The 23,965-nt window shown below is 37.2% G+C and overlaps 1 protein-coding gene across 4 annotated transcripts in view; it reads right to left on the bottom strand.

Moving 5' to 3' along the window:
* Positions 1-23,965, bottom strand: part of JADE3 (jade family PHD finger 3) — a 148,270-nt gene that overhangs the window by 31,204 nt on the left and 93,101 nt on the right. For all 4 annotated transcript variants that reach the window (XM_081567097.1, XM_081567094.1, XM_081567096.1 and 1 more), the window contains 2 exons: positions 21,489-21,646; positions 3,095-3,285 (listed from right to left, as the gene is read on the bottom strand). In XM_081567097.1, the coding sequence (XP_081423223.1) occupies positions 3,095-3,285; positions 21,489-21,646 (349 nt within the window). The remainder of the gene's footprint in view (positions 1-3,094; positions 3,286-21,488; positions 21,647-23,965) is intronic.

Genomic DNA, 23,965 nt, shown 5'->3' with positions numbered 1-23,965 from the left:
ATTCTAAAGGATAAAATCATCTCTTCCCTGATTTTAAAACCAGATTTTAAAGAATCTTTTACTAGAGCTGTTCTAAAATTAGTGTTTTACACATGAAAGGAGAAATACATTTCACCATATTCCTTGTAAGTTATATACACTGACCCTTTCAATTTTCTGTCCAAATCCTAGCCAGTCTCCTCCTAAATTTGTTTTCTCTCTCTCTCTTTTTTTTGGCTGCACCACACAACTTGCAGGATCTCAGTTCCCCAACCAGGGACTGAACCTGGGCAATGGTAGTAAAAGCCTGGAATCCTAACCACTAGGCCACCAGGGAACTCCCCTGAATCTGTTTTCTCTTAATCCCACTGAGGGAGGACTTTCACTGAACTTTGTAATTTTGAAGACTTTAATTTATAGTATAATAATTAGAATCATATAACTATTTGGATATAAATAACAATTCATTCTCAGCAAACTAGTTCCAATGAGCACATTTAATGGAAATTTTCATACAAAAAGGTATTAAGTCATAAAAGAAAATCCTAGGTACTGTATATGTGACTATACATATGAAATATTTGTATTTCAAATCTGATTTTTAGAAAATCCAATAATATTTTCTAATGACAAACTATAATATAAAATAAACTTATTAGCATTCACAAATCTAATTGGAAATTCTGAAATTACCTTTTTTTGCCTCTTGATTCCTTTTCCTTCTATACTTTTAATTTTTCTCAGTCTTCTATACATAATAACCCAACTAAAAGATTCATATGATGGCTATTGGTAACAACTAACATTTTTCTTTTTAGGGGGACTGATGATTTTGTGAGAGCACACATGTATTTACCCTAACAGCTTATAAACTCGGGAATAATTCTCAAAATGATCCAAAACAAATTTACCCAAATATTTCACTCAATTTGTAATATAAGACCCTAAGGAACTTTAGAATTTCACATAAACTACCTTTTCAATGCTGTAGCTACTTATGAAACCAAAAACTACTCAGGTAGTATGTTTAATTTTCCCAGCCAAGACAAATTACACATCTTTTCCCATGAAGTGAAGAACTATAGTGGTTAAAAAAAACACTTGGATTCAAATTCCCACTTGACCTCATATTGGTTACATAAGCTTTGCAGTCCATGGGGTTGCAAAGAGTCAGACATGACTGAGCGATGAACTGAACTGAAGCTTTGACAAGTTATTTGCCCTCTTTAGGACTTAGCTTCCTTATCTATAAAAACAAGGACAATAATACCAAACTCTGATTTCTTATGAGGCAGAGATGAGATCATGTTCATACATTGCTTAGTATAGTGCAATGTATAGTACAGTATGTATAGTATGTATAGTATAGTATGAAGTAAGCTCTCAATTTTTAGAATTCCTTAATCTGAATAAAAAATATGCTGAAGTTAATATTATTTTTAAAACTTTAAGTTCTTAAAACCTTACTACAATATCACTCTAAAGGAAGGCTTGAGATAAAGCTATCCTCTTTTAAAAACTCATCCAAGCCTAAATGCAATGTGGTATCATGGATGGGATCCTGGAACAGAAAAAGGTCATTAGTGAAAAAACTGGTGAAAACCCAATGAAGTCTAGAATTTAGGTAATAGCACTGTACCTGCGCTGGTTTCTTAGCTCTGACAAATGTACCATAGTAAAGTGAGATGCTAACATGAGGGGAAACAAAATGCATGAGGGGTATGTATACTGTATTAAATCTGCAGCTTTTCTTCAGACTCAAAAATCTTTTTTAAAAAACTCATCCAAAGAGAACTAATGTGAGATACCAAAGGGACTTTGTTATAAGGCAGTGTCATGTTGAAGGCAGCACTATAATGCCTTCAGTATATATGAATGCTATATGGTTCATAATTACAATTGCACATTGAGCCATCAATTCACTTGATTATACCCTCATACACTCATTTTCCCTGTCAGTTTTTTATTTGCTTTTCTTTGTGGTTCCCACCCTAAATTTTTTTTGACTCCTCTCTTTCCTCTTAGAAGGTAGAACAAGAGAAGACACTAAACAAAAAGTTTTAAAAAGCAAGAAGTAAGTATTGGTTACTGGCAGAATAACTATCACTATCATGTCAAGCTGAATTTAATATAATTTTAATTTTTTATTCACATACATTCAGATACCAACCTCAAAAGAAAGAAAAAAGAGGGAAGAAAAGGAAAACCACTGATCCCGTACTAACAATGAACAAATGTGATTCAAACAAAAGCAAATGTATCCTTCACTGTATCTCATACAGAGAGTTAAGAACCACTCAGTTTCACAGGACCGCTTGGACCTAAACATTGTTTAGATGGAAGACAGGTCAAAAAGAACTGTGTGTAAGTATAAGGTGAGCTTCCTTTCAGCCCAGAATTTCCAAACATTGCTGGTATGGTACTGTACAGCATACATTTACTTTAAAATTACTACTATGTTTACTTCCAAATTTTTTGTTTGCTTGTTTTTGCTTCATTTTATTCTATTTTTTGACAGTTGCATGACAACTTTAGAACTCACTGGAGGTAGCTAAGAACTGCTTTGGGGATGTTTTGCCTTAGGCCTGCCATTCTTCCTCCAGGCAGCAAAATTCTAAGTCCTTCATTAAGGCATCCTTGGTCATATCAACCTGTCAGTTGCAGTGGTGCTGCCTAATGCTAAAGTTAGAGCTTCTTGCCATTAGGTGGCAATGTTAGAGGCGCCACTACCCTTGGCCCTGCTCACTGATCACAGTACTTTCCAGGGCTGAGTGAAGAACCAGTCTCAGAATCCTTCTCAACCAGAAGTCCAATCAGCCAGGACCATTCTCATACTCAGAACTGGGAAAGAGCCTCATGAAACCTACATGCCATCCCTGATCCATGATATTTACCATAAACAAGGAAAGAAAAGGTCAGATTTAAATACCACTGCTCTACTTCAATATATTTATGCACTTCAGGAAATGCCTCATTTAGACTCAAGTGGAAAATAAATGAAGAGCCCAGAAAAGAAAGGAAGCCACAGAATGAAAGCAAGTTAAATGGTCCTGACAACTTAAAAAAAATAACAAATCCAGTCAAGGAACAAGTTACATGTGAGGAAACAACTTACCCATTGCTGTGAGGTCTTCATTGAGTTCCTGGAGCCAGAAGATGTCCATGTCGTCTAGGTCATAGCGGCACACAGATGCCGCCAGCTCCATGATGTTGATGTAGCCAGGCTCTGTGGTCTCTGGGTTGGAGCACTGGATATATTTCCGAGGCCGGACAAATAGGACCTCCTTTTTCCTGTCAGCTATAACTCTAGCAAAGCAAAAAAAAAAAAAAAAAAAAAAAAAAACACTGATAACAATCTATGAATGACAGATTTCATGCACTGACTGGATGGCTCAACAGCACTCAGGCCATATAGTGGAGCTAAATGTTCTCCCTCCCCACCCTGGGGAAATCTCCTGCTCTGCTAACTGAAAGGCATAAGACCCCTTTCTAGAAGGCATATGGTTCTACAAATCCAGTTTTGTCATTTGCTGTGAATACTCTGACTTTTAATGAAATGCTTCATTTACCCTGTGGCTCCTAAGTCCCTACTACCACTCATTCTAATAAAATGTTGCTGCATTGTGCATTCTTGGTGCAATGGCCACCACGTTTATTTAGAAGGGGAAACAGCAGGAGTGATACCTGTACAAAGGCACAGTCAGATTCCACACCAAAGGTAAGTTTTAGCTAAACTCATGATTTTCTATCATTGAGGCCATACTGGATGGTAGTAAAGAGTATAGGCTATAGACTCACACAATCTGTGTTTTACTTTCACTCACTCGCATGGTGATCTTGGGCAATTACTTAATTTCTATAAAGTCCAGTTTTCTTAGCTAATATAAGGATGATAATCATAAATTATAATAGTATCAAACTTATAGGGTTATTATGATGATTAGTGAAAGTGAAGTGAAGTCGCTCAGTCGTGTCCAACTCTTCGAGACCCCATGGACTGCAGCCTACCAGGCTCTTCTGTCCACGGGATTTTCCAGGCAAGAGTACTGGAGTGGGGTGCCATTGCCTTCTCTGATTATATGAAATAAAATACATAAAGTGCTTAGCACAGTGTACAGTAAAAACTGGATGATTAATAATCCCATTGTTATTTTTATATCTCTTATTTTCACTATTTATACAGATGAGTTAAAGCCAAGAAGCTATAGATTTATACAAACTTAAGGCATTTTTCAACCATAAATGATAGTGACTGTAAGTCTGGGCCAGGATAAGACAATGGGGTGAAAGATTCCCATTCTTCCATCAAATTATCTAGCAGGCCTGAGTCAACCCATATTTCCCCTAACCTCTCCTGACACTTAAGATCCTAAGGCAAGGAAACCAAATAAGGGAAGAAACAGAAATTCTCACACCAATGACTGGCTCCATAATCAATGTTTTAGATGCTACATAAAGTATCAGAACACATATACAAGAGGGAATCTGAATAATTATTCCCTGGAAATTTTAAAGAACAGGGTAAGCCATCTAAAAAAGAAAGAAATATATATACATATATAAAATAGTGAAAACTGTTTCTCTGGAAGGCTTCTGGAGCCAGTTTCCCTACTTTAGAGTTACTATGTATGTAGAACGATTCATAAACATAAATGTATTCATATGAATGCACATAACTATATTAGGTTGGTGCAAAGATAATTGTGCTTTTGCATCGTTGAATTTTGCCATTTGATATTAGAATATATCCTTAAATAAACATGGCTATGCTACATATCATTTTAATGCACATTTCTTGGTTTATGTTTTTTGTTAGCGACTTATTACTTGCTGTTTATTTTATATTTATTTTAGACTATAGAAATGATGTTAGACAAAAAGTAAATTCGAACAATTTTTTTATTCAAGTTCAAAATGAATTGTAAAGCAGGGGAGACAACTCACAACATCAGTAATGCATTTGGCTCAGGAACTGCTAACGAACATACAGTGCAGTGGTGGTTCAAGAAGTTTTGCAAAGGAGACAAGACCCTTGAAGATGAGGAGCGTAGTGGCTGGCCATTGGAAGTAACAACAACCAATTGAGAGCATCATTGAAATCGGTCCTCTTACAACTATATGAGAAGTTGCTGAAGAACTCAGTATTGACCATTCTACAGTCGTTCAACATTTGAAGCAAATTGGAAAGGTGAAAAAGCTCATTAAGTGGGTGCCTCATGAGCTGAGTGAAAATAAAAAAAAAAATCGTTGTTTTGAAGTGTCTTCTTGTCTTATTCTACACAACAACAACAAACTATTTCCTGATCAGATTGTGATGTGTGATGAAAAGTGGATTTTTTATGACAACCAGTGATGACCAGCTCAGTGGTTGGACTGAGAAGAAGCTCCAAAGCACTTCCCAAAGCCAAACTTGCACCAAAAAAAGGTCATGGTCACTGCTTGGTGGTCTGCTGCTGGTCTGATCGCAGCTTTCTGAATCCCAGCAAAACTATCACATCTGAAAAGTATGCTTAGCAAATTGATGAGATCACTGAAAACTGCAACACCTGCAGCTGTTATTGATCAACAGAAAGGGCCCAATTCTTCTCCACGACAATGCCTGCCCAATTTCACATCACACCACCAATGCTTCAAAAGTTGAACAAATTGGGCTATCAAGTTTTGCCTCATCTGCCATATTCTCCTGACCTCTCACCAACCGACTACCACTTCTTCAAGCATCTTGACAACTTTTCTCAGGGAAAACACTTCCACAACCAGCAGAAGGCAGAAAACGCTTTCTAAGAGTTCATCGAATCCTTAAGCATGGAGTTTTGCACTACAGGAATAAACAAACTTATTTCTCGTTAGCAAAAATGTGTTGACTGTAATGGTTCCTATTTTGATTAATAAAGATGTGTTTGAACCTAGTTATAATGACTTAAAATTCACGGTTTGAAAATGCAATTACTTTTGTACCAACCTAATATACAGAGGCACAGTCCACTCTGTAAATATAGAGTGAATATTTCCTAAGCATTCTTCTAGAAACTTATGATTCCAAATAATGCATGTTGAATAAAATAACTACATGCATTTGCATATTTTAATTTTTTAAAAACCATATGGAGCTTTTAAAGCCAAAAGCAATAAAATATTGAGGAAAAAGTAAAACTCTAAAATAATTAATGGAAGCTAAAAATTTGGGAAATGCTATCAGAGGCCTGCTTCCCACTGAAATGAACCCAACTGAAAAGGCCAAGACATGCGTATGAATTCTCCATAGTCTATGAGATTAAATATGCTGTGCTTTTTGGTGCATGTTTTATGAGGTAATTATAGAATATTTATTTTTTTTCGAGATTCATCTTTTTCTAAAAGGAAGAATATTTTGCTTATCTTTTCATCTTAATTGCCTCAAATTCCCTGTGGAACAAGGTAGACCTATAGATGTTCTTGATTTAAACTAATATATTTATTAAGCTTCTGGAAGAAAATAAAAAGGAGTATCTTTATGACCTTGGGACAGACAAAGATATTTTAAGTAAGACACAAAGTCATTAGCCATAAAGGAAGAGATTGGAAATACTGTTTATCAACAGTGTATAATAAACTTTTACAAATCAATTAGAAAATGACAGATAAGTCAATTAAAAACTGGGCAAAAAATGTGAATAGATACTTCACAAATAAGGCTGTCCAGATGGCAAAAATCTCAAAAGGTTCTCAACTTCATCAGTTAATACAGAAATGCAGATTGAAATCATAATCACCATTACCTACCAGAATGGCTAAACTTGAAAAGACTGACCAAAAATTGAAGATACTAAGTGCCTGTAAGGAAATGGAGCAAACAGACCACTGCTGCTGGGAGTGTGAACTGGTACAATCATTTTGGCAAACTATCTGGCAGCAGATATTATGGCTGAACATATGCATACCCTATGACCTAGCAAACCCACTCCTAGGAATATACTTTAAAAAGTACACATACACACATATATATATATATATATATATATATATATATATATATACTAAAAGATGAACAAATATGTCCATATTAGCATTTTTCATAATAGCTAAAAACTGAGAGCCACCCAAATATCTATCAAAAGCAGAATGGATAAATAAAGTGTGGTATATTCACACAATGGAATATGACACAGAAATGAAACCTAGTGAAATGCTACATGCAACAGCATGGATGAATCTCACAACCATAATGATGAACAAAACAATCCAGTCTCAGTATGAAGGTTAAAAACTGGCAAAACTGTCACCTATGGTGAATGAAGTCAGTGGGGAGGAGAAGGAGGGCTTCTTGGGTGTTGATAATGCTCTATTTCTTGATCTGGGTGGAGGTTAAACAAGTGTATCATGAAAACTGAGTTATACAGTTATGCATTAGTTATCTTTCTGTGTGTATATTTCAATGCAAAATTTGTAACATGATGATGATATTATCTCATTCATCTTTTAGTATGTCTGAATCTAAGGACTAAGCCTATGACAATAAAAAAAATTATAGGCTGAAACAGTAATGCCAAAGGATACTCACAAGGAGAAATTCTTATGATAGAGGGAAGGTCTATGACAATAAGTGAAAAAAGACTACTTTGGGTTTTGTAAAAAGCAGCTTTAAGATCTTCGAGTACACATTATATTGCTATAGCTGGTGGAAATCCCAGGATCATTCCTTGGTGATTTTCTTCTCTGGCCACCATACACTAGGTAGAGGGACATTCTCTGAATGGTCATCAGATCACTGAACAAAATAGCAAAAGCACACAAGCCTAGAGGTATGAGCAATTTTGTTACTGTGATGTAGTAAGTGCAGTTTTAAATTTGGATGTTTGAATGTAAATGAATGTGTAATAACTTCCTGGATGACCAATTTTGGTGAAAGGACCCACAACCACACCTGCTTAGCCTCACAGAAATAAGGCCTCTCCACCTGCTCCTCAGGGTATGTCAGCTAACCTCTGGCCCATGTGAACACTGCTGTGACACTAAGGAGGCATTAAAAGGAAGCTGGAACCACTCTAAGTCGACCTACAGCCTCTTCCAGTGTCTTATGCACAGAGTCCTCAGTGAGTCTTCAGTTGATCTAAATATTTAACAGGGAGAGACTATTATTAAAGAGACTTCATTTCCCAACGAGTGGATCAGAATCATTTGTGAATAGTACAAAAATTGCACAAATACCATAACATCATGGACTTTTAAAAGGCTTGAGTAAATGTCTTAAAAGCTAACTAAATAGAAGCCCCTTATAATAATATCCCTAGGAATAGTTTCCCAAGATGCCCCTTGTTAATCTTGCCACTCTTGCTTCTCTGCAAGACTCCCTGCCTCTTCTATGAAACAAAGGACAATTATAACCTCTATGACAGATGGTATTTTAAAAATTCCACATGCTCTTCTACAATGTGACTCTGCCCCTCCCCCATCAAGTGGTGAAGTCTATTTACCCTCCTCTTGAATCAGGGAGGGGATGTGACTGTTTCCACCAATGGAATACAGCAGAAGTGATGCTATGCAAATTGCAAGGCTGGGTCATAGAAGGGAAAACAGCTTTCACCCTGTTTGCTGGAACACATGCATATGGACCCCTGTGCCTAAGGCCTGTGAAGAGTCTGCCTACACTGAGGTTGTCATGCTATGAGGAAACCAAATCAAACAGAGAGGCCACGTGCAATATTTACATCATCCTAGCCCAGGGAGCACACATGTTAGTGAAAAAAACCTTTAGATGATTCCAGCCCCCAGCCGCTGAGTCGCCCCAAACTTCCAGTCTTCCTCATTGAGGCCCTAGACATCATATAGCAGAGACTAACCATCCCAACGGTGCCCTGTCTGAATTCCTGACCCACAGAACCTATAAGTATAAAAACGTGGTTGCCTGACAACAAGCTGGGGAGCAACAGTAACTGAAAAAACAATTTATACAGCAATAGTAACTGGAAAAACCACCAAAAGACTGTTTTAAACTTTAAATATGATAGATGTGTATATAAAAGTGCTCTTTATTGATTCTCATAACTGAAAGCAAAATGGTAGACTGCTGCTGCCTAAAACGGAAAGGAAAAAGAGCTGAAGAGTGGGTCAAGGAGAGTAGGGGGAGGTGAAAGAAGCATGGTGGTGAAATACAACAGTGGAGTGGGAGGCAGGCTTGTGCTCCCATTTATCACTAGGGGCCATTCTTCCTTTGACTTATATATATGAAATCTGATATATCTTGAAAGTAGAACCAAGGGGATCTCCTTTGATATTGAATAAAGGGTATGAGGCAATGAAGAATCAGAGATGATTCTATGAATTTTGGTCTGAAAGACTGAATAGGAGGAATGAATCTGCTATCAGTTAAATGTATAAAATTACAGGTGGAACTAGTCTGGGAAGAACATCAGTAATTCAGTTTGGGACACTTTAAGTCTGAGATGTCTATTGGACATCCAAGTGGAAATGCTGCACTGGTGTTTACCTATTTGAGTCTAGAGTTTAGTGAAGAAAGTACTGCTGTCTGTAACCTAGTTAATCAAACATTTACATTCCAAGGAGAAATAGGGGCCTCTCTGGATATCTAATCATCCTCTCTTTCAGCATCACTAATGACTCAGAAGTATATTTGTTAAGTGAAAAAAGCAAGCTACAGAATGTTCCCATTTATTTGTACATACATATGTACATGTTGTATAAGCACACACATACAGTTAATATTTGTGTTCTGATGATTTTTGTTTTTACAGTATGTCAATTAATAATTCATCTAAGGCTTCCCAGGTGGTGCTATTGGTGAAGAATCTGCCTGCCAATGAAGGAGCCACAAGAGATGAGGGTTCCACCCTTGGGTCAGGAAGATCCCCTGGAGGAGGAAATGGCATCCTACGCCAGTATTCTTGCCTGGAAAATTCCAAGGGCAGAGGAGCCTGGCGGCTACAGGCCATGGGGCCACAAACAGTCGGACATGACTGAGCGAGTGAGCATGGGCACACAAGCACACACATACAACATTAACCATTTATGTGTAATATAACTTATAATGCATGCTTCCTTTCAAACAAACATGAAGCATTGTTTTCCTTCCATAGGACTCTTACTGTGAAAGAAACTGATTTAAATAAACAAATGAAAAACAAAACAAAAACTATCTGAAGCTTATCACTGATGAGCATCAAAATCATCCAGTCTACCTAAAAAACATGTAATGGTGTTACCATCATTTTTATTTGTTGAACTTAACTACAAAAAATTCCTGTGGTAATAATGAACAGGCTTATCTAAACAGCTGAAACTTGCAGTGCAAGATGGCTCTGTTTCATAATTCTCTGTACCCCTTACCTCAATCACCACATATACATACTACACTACCCTAAAGGACAAGAGAACTGCAGAAACAACAATGGAACAGAGAGGAAAATTTTACCTGAAAGCCAGAACAAAAATTCTAAAAGGATTTGCTCCACCTACTCTGCTGTATCTTTTTCCATTCCTTTTCAGTTACTACAGTAATGAATAAGAGTAATTCTAGGACCCAAGAAACATGTCAATTAATTCATATACATCCAAAATTTCTTCTGTAAGTCCATTAGAAAACACAATTCTGAATTATTTTGACAATCTTGTGACTTAGGTAATAAATAAAAAGCAAGTGTGTTTAGTTTTATTAGTATTTAAGTTTCTCTAGCTGATTGACTTAATCTGGCTGTAGGCAATAAGACAAGTAACTCAAATACAAACACTACAAACATTACTATTGTGATGGATTGAAGATCCAAATTGAAGTCACAAATCCTTTGATAGTCCTGTCAAGAGGTACGGTCTATTTCCCTCCTCTTCAGTCTGAGACTGCTCTAATAAAATATGGTAGAAGTAATACTGTGCCATTTTCTGAGCCCAGGCCTTGAGAATGGCACCTTCTACTTCTTATCTCTAAGAATATTCACTCTTGGAGCCCAGAGCTGCCATGTAAGAAGTCAGGCTATCCTGATCAAGTGGACAGGTCCTAATACTAAATGGGAACCTGGGCAGTACACATCATAGCATCAACTACAGGGTCACAGTGGTGAATAAAATCAGTAAGGTTCCTGTGCTCATGTAGCTTTGAGTTCATAATGCCACTACCAAAATGTAAGAGAGAAATGCTAATATGTTCACCAAACCCTGTTTCCTTTTCCATCTAGGCACATAGCAAGGCTGAATTCCCCAGTACCCTTTGCAGTTAGGTGGGCCATATGAATGAATTCTGGGTAATGGCATATGTGTGGATCATCTACTTCAATGTCTCAGTTCAGTTCAGTTCAGTCGCTCAGTCGTGTCCGACTCTCTGCGACCCCATGAATTGCAGCACGGCAGGCCTCTCTGTCCATCACCAACTCCCGGAGTCTACACAAACCCATGTTCATCGAGTCGGTGATGCCATCCAACCATCTCATCCTCTGTCGTCCCCTTCTCCTCCCGCCCCCAATCCTACCCAGCATTAGGGTCTTTTCCAATGAGTCAACCCTTCACATGAGGTGGCCAAAGTATTGGAGTTTCAGCTTCAACATCAGACCTTCCAATGAACACCCAGGATTGATCTCTTTTAGGATGGATTGATTGGATCTCCTTGCAGTCCAAGGGACTCTCAAGAGTCTTCTCCAACACCACAGTTCAAAAGCATCAGTTCTGCGGCGCTCAGCTTTCTTCATCGTCCAACTCTCACATCCATACATGACCACTGGAAAAACCATAGCCTTGACTACACGGACTTTTGTTGGCAAAGTAATGCCTCTGCTTTTAAACATGCTATCTAGGTTGGCCATAACCTTCCTTCCAAGGAGTAAGCGTCTTCTAATTTCATGGCTGCAGTCACCATCAGCAGTGATTCTGGAGCCCAAAAACGTAAAGTCTGACACTGTTTCCCCATCTATTTCCCATGGAGTGATGGGACCAGATGCCATGATCTTAGTTTTCTGAACGTTGAACTTTAAGCCAACTTTTTCACTCTCCTCCTTCACCTTCATCAAGAGGCTCTTTAGTTCTTCTTCACTTTCTGCCATAAGAGTGGTGTCATCCGCATATCTGAGGTTATTGATATTTCTCCCGGCAATCTTGATTCCAGCTTGTGTTTCTTCCAGCCCAGCGTTTCTCATGATGTACTCTGCATATAAGTTAAATAAGCAGGGTGACGATATACAGCCTTGACGTACTCCTTTTCCTATTTGGAACCAGTCTGTTGTTCCATGTCCAGTTCTAATTGTTGCTTCCTGACCTGCATACAGGTTTCTCAGGAGGCAGGTCAGATGGTCTGGTATTCCCATCTCTTTCAGAATTTTCCACAGTTTATTGTGATCCACACAGTCAAAGGCTTTGGCATAGTCAATAAAGCAGAAATAGATGTTTTTCTGGAACTCTCTTGCTTTTTCGATGATCCAGTGGATATTGGCAATTTGATCTCTGGTTCCTCTGCCTTTTCTAAAACCAGCTTGAACATCTGGAAGTTCACGGTTCATGTATTGCTGAAGCCTGGCTTGGAGAATTTTGAGCATTACTTTACTAGCATGTGAGATGAGTGCAATTGTGCGGTAGTTTGAGCATTCTTTGGCATTGCCTTTCTTTGGGATTGGAACGAAAACTGACCTTTTCCAGTCCTGTGGCCACTGCTGAGTTTTCCAAATTTGCTGGCATATTGAGTGCAGCACTTTCACAGCATCACCTTTGAGGATTTGAAATAGCTCAACTGGAATTCCATCACCTCCACTAGCTTTCTTCGTAGTGATGCTTTCTAAGGCCCAGTTGACTTCACATTCCAGGATGTCTGGCTCTAGGTGAGTGATCACACCATCGTGATTATCTGGGTTGTGAAGATCTTTTTTGTACAGTTCTTCTGTGTATTCTTGCCACCTCTTCTTAATATCGTCTGCTTCTGTTAGGTCCATACCATTTCTGTCCTTTATCGAGCCTATCTTTGCATGAAATGTTCCTTTGGTATCTCTTCAACGTCTAGACCCCCTCCAAATCTACCTGCATCACCCTCCATGCTGTCTTTTCTTTTCCTGCAAACTGGATTTAGAAGTTTGGGGGTGGAAAAGAGTGGGAAAAAACCTAGCAGATAGAGGAGCCACTCCAAAAAAGAGCCCGAGTCTATGAATGGCTATGAGAGGCAGAGATGATTCACATCCCAAACCCACACTGGATGGAGACATGTGCAAAAAATAAAACCTTCATTGTGTTAAGATGTTGAGATTCTTGGAGATGTTTGTTATAGCATTTGGCATATCATGACTAATACATACATAATGGTAAAAATTATTTCCCAGTATTTTCATGTTTGTTTCCACTTAAGTAACTATTGCATTACATTAGTTTCATCCTTAAATTTCTCTAACAGATTTATATTTTGGGATATTCTCTCCAGAGATATCCATCAGTAGAAAATAACCAACCAACGAGGTTTAAATTTTACTAAAACTAACATGGAGGAGTCAACTCAAAATAATATATTAAAAGATTTTTATTTTTACATTCTGATACTTTTTATGTTATTGTGAACTGCTGCAACATTCTTTATCAAAAACATTTAGCACAAAATCAAGAAATGTTCTCATGCTTTTAAAGCACACAGATTAATTTTTAAGTTTGGGAGGCAGGAAGAATTTTTACAATTAAATAACTATTAGTGAACATTACTTTTTATTTGTTTAAATGTAACAATATTAATTTAATGTAATAATGTTTGGTCAAAACTAAAATCACTACTTCCCTGGTGGCTCAGACGGTAAAGCGTCTGTCTGCAATGCAGGAGACCCAGGTTTGATCCCCGGGCGGGGAAGATCTCCTGGAGAAAGAAATGGCAACCCACTCCAGTATTCTTGCCTGGAAAATCCCATGGACAGAGGAGCCTGGTAGGCTACAGTCCATGGGTCACAAAGAGTCGGACACGACTGAGCAACTTCACTTTCAAAATCACTATTCCAAAGATGAATCTAGCACTGATTCCTGAGGTGCAGGTTTTGAGTTTTATGTGCATAAACCATCCCGTGAATATTTCTTTGTATACGAAAGTAATACATAATCGTTAAAAATATTAGTTTTAAATTTAAAAGCAATCATAGCAAGGGCTTGTTATGAAACATTTACATTTGTTTAGATTTGGCAGTTGTGTCAGAAGAAAATACTTCTATTTATTTTGAGAATAAAGCTACATCTCTTAATCTCAAAAACCAAGTATTCTCTCAATAGTGTAAATAACCACACTGTTAACAGGCACCTCCTTAACTGTTAGGAAATTTGTAATCTATGAAAAAAACAACAAAAACATACAAAAAGAAACACTAACATAAAAAGTTATAAAACTAAGCAATAAAAAGGAACATATCTGATATTTGCCTATATAGTGGAAAATGGTAGCATCTTTGGACAGAGTAAAGTGTACAGTAGAGAAACTAGCATCTCAGTTCAAAATAGGAAAAACTAAAAAAATCAGTTTGGTAGATTTGTGAAAGGGGATTTAAAAAAATGGAACTTGGATTTCTTGGTGATTCAAGAACCATGCTTTCTTTCTTAGCAGCCTGGTGGAACCAAGATGGTTGAGGTTGGGATACAGCGTCCATCACTTTCAAAAAGGAAGCTGCTCAACAAGTGGTGTCGGGACACTTGGATATCCACATGCAAAAGGATGAAGTCAGACCTTTAATACCTCACACCATACACAAAAATCAATTGAAATGGATCAAAGACCCAAATATAAGAGTTTTCATAAAACTATGGAATTCTGAGAAGAATTCTAGGTATAAAACTGCATCTTGGTTTAGGTAATGATTTCTTAGATATGACACCAAAAGGACAACCCACCAAAAGAAAAAAATAGATACACTGAACTTCATCAAAATTAAAAACTTCTGTGCCTCAAAGGACACCACCAATGAAGTGAAAAGACAACCCAGAGAATAGGAGAAATTATTCGCAAATCATGTATCTGGTAAAAAACCTGTATCTAGACTATGTAAAGAACTTTTACAATTTAACAATAAAAAGACAAATAGCACATTTTTCTAATGGGCAAAAGATGTGAATAATTTCCCCAAAGAAGACATATACATAGGAGGTATGCATGGATGCACCAAGCAAAAATGGAACATTCTACAACTGCTGGTCAGGGGACTTTGTCACCCTTTTCACTAAAAGGTTAGATTTTCAGCAGCCAAAGGCAGCCGTTCCAAAGTGAATGTGACAGAACATAAAGAGATGAACTGATAATAATGTGATTTTGCAAAAATCTTTCTTTGTTTGTTATTCATAGGAAGTATCATTTGAATCAGCCATTATGTTCAGGAATAATAGTTTCAAGAAAGATACACTAGGACTCAAATATTCATTTAATATAGTAGGGGTGTGTGCATCTTTTGATATATTCTGATTTTTTTCACTGTAATATTGATGTGACTTTTAAGGAATAAAGTTGAGTTACTCAAAAAAATAAAGAGGTGAACTGAGATGTTTCACTTTACAGTTTGAACAGTAATGTTTCACAGGAAAGGAAAAAAAAAACCCATTGTATTTGCTAACCACGTAAAAGCTTCTTCTCTTTGTAATAAAGTACAAAAGCTCTCTTCCAAGAACATACAACCGGCTAATAAGCACATAAAGAAAAGATGTTAGGACTTCTCTAGTGGTCCAGTGATTAGGAATCCACCTTCTAATGCAGGGGATGTGGGTTCAATCCCTGGTCTGGGAACTAAGATCCCACATGCCCAGGGGTAACTACTGAGCCTGTACCACAGAACTAGAGAGACCAGGTGTCACAACTAAGACCCAAATTAGCCAAAAATAAGCAAATAAATAAATAATAACAAAGAAAACATGCTCAACATCATTAGCCAACAAGCAAATGCAAAATCACAATGAGATGTACTTCATACCCACTAGGATGGCTATAATTAAAAAAAACAGAAGTGTTGGTTAGGATGTGGAGAAAATGGAATCCTCACAAAATGCTGGTAGGAATGTACAGTTGACCCTTGAACAAGACAGGGGTAAGGGGCACTGACACCTCATACAGTCAAAAATTCACATATAATTTACAGTTGGCCCTCCATATCTGTGGTTCTGGATCTGTGGATTCAAACAACTGCAGGCTGTCTATTACTATAGTATTTACTATTGAAAAAATCCACATATAACTGGACCTGCACAGTTCAAGCTCACGTTGTTCAAGGGTCAACTATAATATCTTTTGGTTGTTTACTAATTTTCTTTCCCACCCACTTTCCTCTTTGCTTCCTTCATCCTATTCTCTTTACAATGATAAATGTATACTGAAAACCTACTATCTGGCAGTAAGGGTTCTGCTCTTAAGTAGCTTATAGTCACATTTGTTGTCTTTCTTCCTTTTCTTTTCTAATCACATACTGCTGTGCTGTCTTGTGCCCACTGCCACATTTTCTTACCATCTACACACTCCTCTATTTGTGATGATTGCATATTATTTATAATTATATATATGGATGATACTTTTATTAACATTATTGAGGTATAAATGACGTATCAAGCTACATATATTTAAAATGTACAAATTAACAAGTTCTGACACACATATAAATTTGTGCAAACAGAACTACAGCCAAAATAATAAATATAACCATCACCTCTAGAAGTTCTCTTGTATCCTCTTGCTCCACTGGCCACTTCCAAAAAACCCAATGATCTGCTGTCACTAAAGCAGGTAGTCCTCACTTTGCACAGTGGTATTGTACTGTAAAAATGACTGTGCCAACTGAAACTGTGAAAAGCAATCTTAATAATCACTGGGGAAATTATGATTGTTCACTGACCTTTAAAAATTTTGTCAAAACATTTTACTCTCTTATTGTTGGCTATACTACATAGGGAAATAAAAAATATTAAAGCCAATATGCATTTAATACCCTGTCATTTGAAACACTGAGAATTTAAACTCTTTTATCTCTTTGTAAAACTTATCAAGAGTACAGTGCTTAACTCTTAATTTACAAAACTTATGAAACAAAATAAGCAACTCTTCTATGTCCTGGCAAGTTGTCACACTACTGTATGAATTTGGATTAGTTTCCAACATTTTGTTCCTTGTGCTTTCACTGCTGTAAAATTTTTTAAGAGTTCCTTTAATGTGCAGTTTTATTCCGGCATCATTTTATCTGAAACATCTTCATTCTTTTCATCACAATCACTTTCTTCATGTCTGTATGTTTACTTCATTAAGTTCCTCTAGCTGCATATCTAGAGCCTCTCAAACTGCAACAGTGCATCCACATTCCCATGTTCAACTATTTATTCTATAACTACATTGAGTTTGATTCAAATTTCTCTTTCAGTATTATCAGTTTTTATTTCTTTAAATGTTTGGTAGAATTTCCCAGTGAAACCATCTGGGCCTGGAGGTATTTTTATGGAGAGTTTTTAATTACAAATTCAATTTCATTAATAGTTATGGGGCTATTCAACTGATTATTTCACATTGAGTAAGTTGTGGTAATTTGTTTGGATAACCCTAGGAAGGCAGGAAAAACAAAAGAGAAAAATAAAAAACAGAGAACACTCATATACACACACAATAAAATAAAACGGCAGACTTAAGCCCTAACATATCATTAATTACATTAAATGTAAATGGTCTAAACACATTAAGTCAGAGGTTGGCAAAAAGGATTAAAAAACATGATTCAAATATATGCTATCAAAAACACTTAAGATAGAAGCATATAAATAAGTCAAAAGTAAAATAAAGGAGAAAGATATAAATACAAACATTACTTAAAAGAAAGCAAGAGTGACAACATTAATATCAGATTAAGTAGCTTTCACAGCAGAGAAAATTACCAGAGATGGGGAGGAATATTACATATTAAAAAAGGATAAATCCACCAGTAAATCATAGCAATCATAAATGTATGTGCACCAAACAACAGTGCTGCAAAATATTTGAAACAAAAACTGATTGAGATGAAAGGAGAAAAAAGAACTTCCCGATTATGGCTGGAGACTTCTACCTCTGTGATAGAACAGACAGAAAATCATCCAGGAGACAGAAGAACTCAACACTATCAACTAACAGGATTGAACTGACATTTATAGAATACTTCACCCAACAGCAGCAGCACAGGCATTATTTTCAAGCACCCATGGAACATATACCACGATAGACCATATCCTGGGCCATAAAATAAAACTCAACAAATTTAAACAAATTGGTATTATACAGAGTGTTCTCTAATACAATGGAATCAAAACTAGAAATCAGTAATAGAAAGATAAGAAAATATTCAAATAAAGTAAAAACAACACTTTTAAATAAAAGAAGTCTCAAGGGGAAAAAGGTGAAAAAAAGAAGTCTCAAAGGAAAAAATACACTAATGTGAATGAAAATGAAAATATAACACATCAAAATTCTTGTGACATAGCTAAAGCAGTGATGTGAGGGAAATTTATAACATTAAATGCTCATATTGCAAAGAGAAAATGTCTCAAATCAATAAGTTATGCTCCCCAGTTCAAGAAACTAGAAGAAGAGCAAAATAAATCCAAAGCAAGTAAAATAATTGAAGTAGTAGAGATAAGAGCAGAAATAAGTTAAAAACAGAAAAGATAATGAAACAGAGTCCAAATTCAGATTTACATCCTACAATTTATTATGTCAAGGGTCTGCTATAATACCTGGCTGCAGTGAAGCGTTTACCACTGGTTTATTGTGATTATCATGGCCACTCCTGAAAGAAGAATGTTATTTATGTATGGCTGCAGCACCAAACACACAGTGTGGCATATGAATGACAATGCAGCTTCACGTGATGTTGTGGAAGATGTGGGATACAGAACATTACCTAAGATTCTGAGCCATACTGCCCAGCATTTTGCATGAGCAGCTATATAGCTTTGCAGTAGAAAAATCTAAAGAATCTACAGCACGTGTTGTAGTTTGGAGAAAGATAGAAGCACAAAGAAGCTATACCGTGGAGAGTACTTTGTGTGGCTGTGATCAGGGAACGTATAAGGGTTTACAGATTGGTACCTGAGAATTGGAAGAGATGGGAGCAAAATTTTGTGTTGGCCTATCACGTTTGAAAAGACTGATATCCCCATTGGAATATAATCTGCCTTCCAGTCTGCTTGACTTTGAAAATGGCTTGATTGAATGGAGCTGCAAAGTAACTAGTCCCACCACTTCTGTTTTGGATGAAGATGAACCTCGATTCCTTGAAGAAATTGATTATAGTATAGACAGTAATGATGAGTTAGATATCGAACTGACTGAAAACGCAAGAGCCTATGAACCTTCTGCCCAAGAAGAAGTACTTTCTGACTCTGAATTAAGAACCCTTTGATTCAGAGGGTTGAGCCCTTTGCCATCTCTTGTTAATTGCAAAGAAGAAATGAAATATCTTGGTTTTTATTACACAGCAAATTTGAGAGAAATGAGTTTATAGAGAGCTGACTCAGATGAACAGAAAGCAACTTGGGCCTGTTTGGTTTCAAGACAATGAATATGTTTATTAATTCATGATAAAAAGATGTCTTTGTGAAACGGTCAATAAAAATGACCAACCTATAGCAAGTAAAAAAGGAGGTAAAAATGGCCAATATCAGGTATGAAAGAGGGAGGATATACTACTGTTTCTTTTGCTTTAAGTGTGTTCATAATTGCTCACTGAAGCATTTTTATGATGGCTGCTTTTAAATCTTTGTTAGACAATTCTACTACCCCTGTCACGTTGGTACTGGCAGCTACTGATTATCTTTGATCAAGTTGAGATCTTTTGAGTTCTTGATATGAGTGATTTTTTCCCACCGGAACCTGGACACTGGGTATTATGCTACAAGACTCTGGATCTTCTTTAAACCTTTTATTTTTACTGGCTTCCTCTGACACTGCTCTGGCTGGAGATCTGGTTGGGGAGGATATCACCTCATCACTGTTAGGTGATTATAAAAGTCCTGGTTCACCATTTGGCCTATGTTGACATTCAGGGGCAGTAACTCTTTGTTACTACTGGGGGAGCCTGAGAGTTCTGGCTTCTCACCAGGCCTCCACTGATAATCTCTCTTGCTGGGATTGGTAAGATAACCTTACTACTGCTCCCTATATGGTCTTCACTGTTACCATGTGGCAGGGGGAGAAGGTGTCCTCATCACCTCTAAGGAGTGGTGAAAGTCTCTGATACTACCACAGATGGGAAGGAGAGGGATGCATGATTATTACTGGTTTAAGGTGGTAGTCTAGGCTCCTCGCTGTTACTGCAACAGTATATAAAAATACTGACAGTAAAGATATGAAAATGTCTGACTCTTATGTTCATTCATGATACTGTTGTGATTTCTAGGAGGACAGTGGCAATGATGACGAGCTAGTGAGGGTAAGTATGTGTGTTGGGCAAGACTGAAGTTTTTCTTAACAGAGAATAGACAGTCTCTCTGTGGGTGGGACAGCCTGGGCCTGGGTTTTAGAAGTGATTTGACAAGCATTTCTGAAACATGACTAAGACCTAAGAACCTGCTGCTGCTGCTAAATTGCTTCAGTCATGTCCGACTCTGTGTGACCCCATAGACGGCAGCCCACCAGGCTCCTCTGTCCCCGGGATTCTCCAGGCAAGAATACTGGAGTGGGTTGCCATTTCCTTCTCTAAGAACCTGATGCTAAGGGCCAAAAATTCAAGAATGTGGTCTCTGACCTTTAAGAACCTAATATGTACTAGAAATAGATAGCTGTAAAATGAGATATACAATTTCTCATAGTAACCAGAAGGTCCCACCAGCCCCTTTATTTGATGCTATTCCTTCCTTTTCCTTCCTTCCCTCACTCATTCATTTAAACTTATACCAAGCATTTTATTTCATGCTGGTATTCATGCAAAACACAAGGAACACAAAGACCAGTAAGAAAAAATGGCTTCCAAAACTAGTCATCACTCTTGAAGAGCTAAACTTACTACGTCCTCTTGGCAAAAAATATTCTCCTACTTAAACTTCTTCTCAAGTTTTTGCAAAGGAAGGATGTGTGCTTATGGTCAACCCAATTATTCCAGTTATCCCCTTTCATTTGGGTTTATGCTTTTTACAAACTCTGTATGTTTTGGCCCTCTGTTTACAGATGCTATCACTATGAGGCACCTATTAAAATGAAGCAACTTCTCATGGCGTTATATATTAATAGGGTTATTATGAAGTTATGTAATTAGTGCTCTGTTTCTCTTCAAAGGCTAATAAATGCTACTGATTGTTGAGTCAGACTGGGAAATCTTGGTCTCCAAAACCTTATCATAATTTCAGATTGGACTTCAAACAGTTTTATCCTGTGAATAGGTACATATTATATCCCTAAATAAAGAGTCTGACTGATTACTGACCTATCTTAGTCTGGTATAATCTGCCATTGGTCTGAGTGAATTGCTAAACATGTATGTGACTTAGCATTATAAATGTATAGTTAACCACTCCAAGTCTCCCCTCAAGCAGGTCACAGACAACTGTAAGAGCATTCATCCCATAAATCAAAGATACAACCGTGAAAATACCTGACAGAAGGCTGTGGAAGAGTGTCTGGATTGGCTGGTACTTGGACTCCCTTTTCCCATTCTTCCTTCCATGTATCCGTGAAGAGGTAATAGCTGTCAGGGTTAATATGGTGAGAGTCTGGAATCTTCATGGCACTGATAAGGTCCTTCCGGAATACCTGGTAAGACATTGCACACACCTTGAGAAGACCATCACTATGGAATTAACACCACTTAATGTTCTCCTTTTAAAAAGACCATCCCCACCCCCTCTGCACTCCAACAAGAGAGACATCTCTAACTTCCTAAATGGTCAGGTCAACTTCTATTTGGAAAGGGTCTGAAGAATTGACAGGAAAGTCAACTTGTTCTGGATTTAATAAAGAGTAATGGGGTTCTTCCTGAATTTTCTTGGGCTCCTTGAATTTAAATCAACATTCAGGTTACTCTTAAAACGTCTATGTAAAACAAAAATCCTTAACTCTCTCAAATTAATCAACAAGTATACTATGATAACTTACAATCATTTAGCTATCACCGTATTTTAAGATTATTTACTTAGACATAATTTTAGTATTATAAAGAAGTTACAAAAATAATACAGAGATCTCATATATCCTTCTTATATTTCCCTCTAATGTTAACATCTCATATAACCAGAGTACAATTACCTAAACCAGGAAATTAACATTGTTACAATACTATAATTCATCTAAAACTAATTTTCCCCCAGTGTCTTTCTGTTCCAGAATTCAATCCAGAATCACACTTTGCAGTAGTTGTCATGTCTCCTTAGTATCCTCCAATTTGTGATAGTTTCTCCTTTTCTTTCCAGACCTTGACACTTCTGAAGAGTACTGGTCACATACTTTATTGATCAGTTGGTTAAGATAGTGTGTCCTGCTGGTTTTCTCAGCTGTTAGGTTACTATATTTTCCTTTCTACTTAATAAATATCTTAGAGGAAGTACTCTGAGATTACAAAAAACATCCTTGTTTCTCCTCAAACTGTCACGGACTAATTTTAGCATTGACAGATAGATTTCTTCCCTGCAAAAGTTATTACTACAGTATTCTAATGGTGATTTGTTATCTTCTTCAGTTCTACCAGCTCTACATTTATGAATTGGAATTCCTCTGTAAAAGAAAAAAAAAGACCTGCCCCTTCTCCCTAATTTATTTTTTTGTTCATTCATTCAATTACTTATTTATATCATTAGAGCCTCACGTGGTGATTTGTTGTTTTAGTCGCTAAGTCGTCTCCGACTCTTGCGACCCCATGGACTGTAGCCTGCCAGGCTTCTCTGTCCATGGGAGTCTCCAGGCAAGATGGAGTGGGTTGCCATGCCCTCTTCCAGGGAACCTTGCCAACCCAGGGACCAAACCCAGGTCTGCTGCATTGCAGGCAGATTCTTTTACCAACTGAGCTATGAGGGAAGCCCCCAGACCCTTATGGATCTATTTTATTTTTTGGGTTATAATTCAGTATTACTGTTAATTATTTTGATGCTCAAATTGTTCTACCTTTGGTCACTGGGAGCTCTTTCAGGCTGGCTTGCACCTATGCACTTTTGACACATCCCACTCTTTTTTGAGTACTTTTTAAACTTCCTACATTACAATGTGCCCTAGGCATCCTCCACTTGATTATAAAAGCTATTGATTTTACATGTTAACTTCATATCCTGCCACCTTGCTGAATTCTTTTTTTTCTTTTTTTTTTTATTTGATTTATCCAATAAATGGAGAACATTCTGTGAATTTAACACTATTGGGTTGCTTTCTCTGACCTCTCAAGTTCAAGACATTTTAAAAAATTTATTTATTTATTTTAATTGGAGGCTAATTACTCTGCAATACTGTGGTGGTTTGTGCCATACATTGACATGAATCAGCCATGGGTGTGCATGTGTCCTCCATCCCGAACCCCGCTCCCACCTCCCTCCCCATCCCATCCCTCAGGGTTGTCCCAGTGCACCGGCTTTGAGTGCCCTGTTTCATACACTGAACTGGGATTGGTCATTGATTTCATATATGGTAATACACATGTTTCAATGCTATTCTCTCAAATCATCCCACCCTCACCTTCTCCCACAGAGTCCAAAAGCCTGTTCTTTATATCTGTGTCTCTTTTGCTGTCTTGCATACAGGGTCATCATTACCAAGAAAGCTGAAGCATAGAGTATGATACAATAAAGCAATTAATTCTCAGTTGGTGTAGTCTGTTTAAACGGACATTTCACAAAGTACAGGACTGAACAATCATATAATCAAATAATGTCATTTAAATGAATAAGGACTCATTCCTTTTGCTACTTTGCAGGGACAACTCTGCAAATGCCTATTGGTTTCATTTAGGGAAAATTTAGAATTAATAATATGACCTGAACAGAAAACCAACGTTGAACATGCTGGTGATGAAGTGGTAATAAAATGACCTTCCTATGAAGAATCCCAGCCAATTAATTGGGTACTGTGTGGGGAGAAAGCTAAGTCTAT

Source organism: Giraffa tippelskirchi, chromosome X, assembly GCF_054371585.1.
Source record: "Giraffa tippelskirchi isolate mGirTip1 chromosome X, T2T-mGirTip1v1.2.pri, whole genome shotgun sequence".
NCBI classification, from domain to species: Eukaryota; Metazoa; Chordata; class Mammalia; order Artiodactyla; family Giraffidae; genus Giraffa; species Giraffa tippelskirchi.
The sequence above is the reverse complement of the archived record's forward strand: the minus strand, read 5'-3'. Positions and strand labels throughout refer to the sequence as shown.